A 2,411-nucleotide genomic window follows, 5' to 3' on the forward strand; every position below is an offset into this window, starting at 1 on the left:
AAACTGTTTAATAAACTTAACCAAAACAGTCAAAGACTGAGGAAAGCTGTGACACGTTCGTAAGTACTCGCGTAACTGCTATTAATTAAGGAGTCCGCCAGCATGACCTCAGTCCAGGTAGTGAAACATGGGTGGACGTTCCCGTAGACTATTACGACTTGCTTATGTTCTCATTTTTTACTTGAAACTCGTCACATATGTGATTCTGTTTATTTTATATGAGCCAAGGTCACACACATGACCTTCCATGCTGTCAATGATCACTTCGTCTCATACCTGACACTGACTGAGGCAGCTGGGGTGATGCCTGACACTGACTGAGGCAGCTGGGGTGATGCCTGACACAGACTGAGGCAGCTGGGGTGATGCCTGACACAGACTGAGGCAGCTGGGTGATGCCTGACACAGACTGAGGCAGCTGGGTGATGGTGACACAGACTGAGGCAGCTGGGTGATGCCTGACACAGACTGAGGCAGCTGGGGTGATGCCTGACACTGACTGAGGCAGCTGGGTGATGGTGACACAGACTGAGGCAGCTGGGTGATACCTGACACAGACTGAGGCAGCTGGGTGATGCCTGACACAGACTGAGGCAGCTGGGTGATGGTGACACAGACTGAGGCAGCTGGGTGATGCCTGACACAGACTGAGGCAGCTGGGTGATGCCTGACACAGACTGAGGCAGCTGGGTGATGCCTGACACAGACTGAGGCAGCTGGGTGATGGTGACACAGACTGAGGCAGCTGGGTGATGGTGACACAGACTGAGGCAGCTGGGTGATGGTGACACAGACTGAGGCAGCTGGGTGATGGTGACACAGACTGAGGCAGCTGGGTGATGCCTGACACAGACTGAGGCAGCTGGGTGATGCCTGACACAGACTGAGGCAGCTGGGGCGATGCCTGACACAGACTGAGGCAGCTGGGGCGATGCCTGACACAGACTGAGGCAGCTGGGTGATGCCTGACACAGACTGAGGCAGCTGGGTGATGCCTGACACAGACTGAGGCAGCTGGGTGATGCCTGACACAGACTGAGGCAGCTGGGTGATGGTGACACAGACTGAGGCAGCTGGGTGATGGTGACACAGACTGAGGCAGCTGGGTGATGGTGACACAGACTGAGGCAGCTGGGTGATGCCTGACACAGACTGAGGCAGCTGGGTGATGCCTGACACAGACTGAGGCAGCTGGGTGATGGTGACACAGACTGAGGCAGCTGGGTGATGCCTGACACAGACTGAGGCAGCTGGGTGATGCCTGACACAGACTGAGGCAGCTGGGGCGATGCCTGACACAGACTGAGGCAGCTGGGTGATGGTGACACAGACTGAGGCAGCTGGGTGATGGTGACACAGACTGAGGCAGCTGGGTGATGCCTGACACAGACTGAGGCAGCTGGGTGATGCCTGACACAGACTGAGGCAGCTGGGTGATGCCTGACACAGACTGAGGCAGCTGGGTGATGCCTGACACAGACTGAGGCAGCTGGGTGATGCCTGACACAGACTGAGGCAGCTGGGTGATGCCTGACACAGACTGAGGCAGCTGGGTGATGCCTGACACAGACTGAGGCAGCTGGGGCGATGCCTGACACAGACTGAGGCAGCTGGGTGATGGTGACACAGACTGAGGCAGCTGGGTGATGGTGACACAGACTGAGGCAGCTGGGTGATGGTGACACAGACTGAGGCAGCTGGGTGATGCCTGACACAGACTGAGGCAGCTGGGGTGATGCCTGACACAGACTGAGGCAGCTGGGGTGATGCCTGACACAGACTGAGGCAGCTGGGGTGATGCCTGACACAGACTGAGGCAGCTGGGGTGATGCCTGACACAGACTGAGGCAGCTGGGGTGATGCCTGACACAGACTGAGGCAGCTGGGTGATGCCTGACAGACTGAGGCAGCTGGGTGATGCCTGAGGCTAGTCCTGCCCACCAGCCGGAGGTCAGTTAATTGGTTTTGTCTGTTAAGTTTGGTAAGGTGGTTAAGGTCGCGCCACCTCACCCACTCTCTAACGTCCTCCTTCCTTATGTGTGCGTGCATGTGCGTGTGTGTGCGTGTGTGTGTGTGTGCGTGTGTGTGTGTGTGCGTGTGTGTGTGTGTGTGCGTGTGTGTGTGTGCGTGCGTGTGTGTGTATGCGTGCGCGTGTGCGTGTGTGTGTGTGTGTGTGTGTGTGTGTGTGTGTGTGTGTGTGTGTGTGTGTGTGTGTGTGTGCGCGTGTGTGTGTGTACTCACCTAGTTGTGCTTGCGGGGGTTGAGCTCTGGCTCTTTGGTCTCGCCTCTCAACTGTCAATCAACTGGTGTACAGGTTCCTGAGCCTACTGGGCTCTATCATATCTACACTTGAAACTGTGTATGGAGTCACCTCCACCACATCACTTCCTAATGCATTCCATCTGTTAACT

At 56.3% G+C, this 2,411-nt stretch overlaps 1 protein-coding gene across 1 annotated transcript; it reads right to left on the minus strand.

Moving 5' to 3' along the window:
- Positions 1–270: 270 nt before the first annotated feature.
- Positions 271–2,049, minus strand: LOC138358743 (keratin-associated protein 10-7-like). The gene has a single exon (XM_069316911.1). It carries the CDS (start codon positions 2,047–2,049, stop codon positions 271–273), a length of 1,779 nt encoding a protein of 592 aa, XP_069173012.1.
- Positions 2,050–2,411: the final 362 nt, after the last annotated feature.

Source organism: Procambarus clarkii, chromosome 86 (genome assembly GCF_040958095.1).
Source record: "Procambarus clarkii isolate CNS0578487 chromosome 86, FALCON_Pclarkii_2.0, whole genome shotgun sequence".
Classification (NCBI taxonomy): domain Eukaryota; kingdom Metazoa; phylum Arthropoda; class Malacostraca; order Decapoda; family Cambaridae; genus Procambarus; species Procambarus clarkii.

Bases quoted from the DNA above. Each gene is read 5' to 3' on its own strand.
- LOC138358743 (XM_069316911.1), bottom strand. From the start codon at position 2,049: ATGCACGCACACATAAGGAAGGAGGACGTTAGAGAGTGGGTGAGGTGG.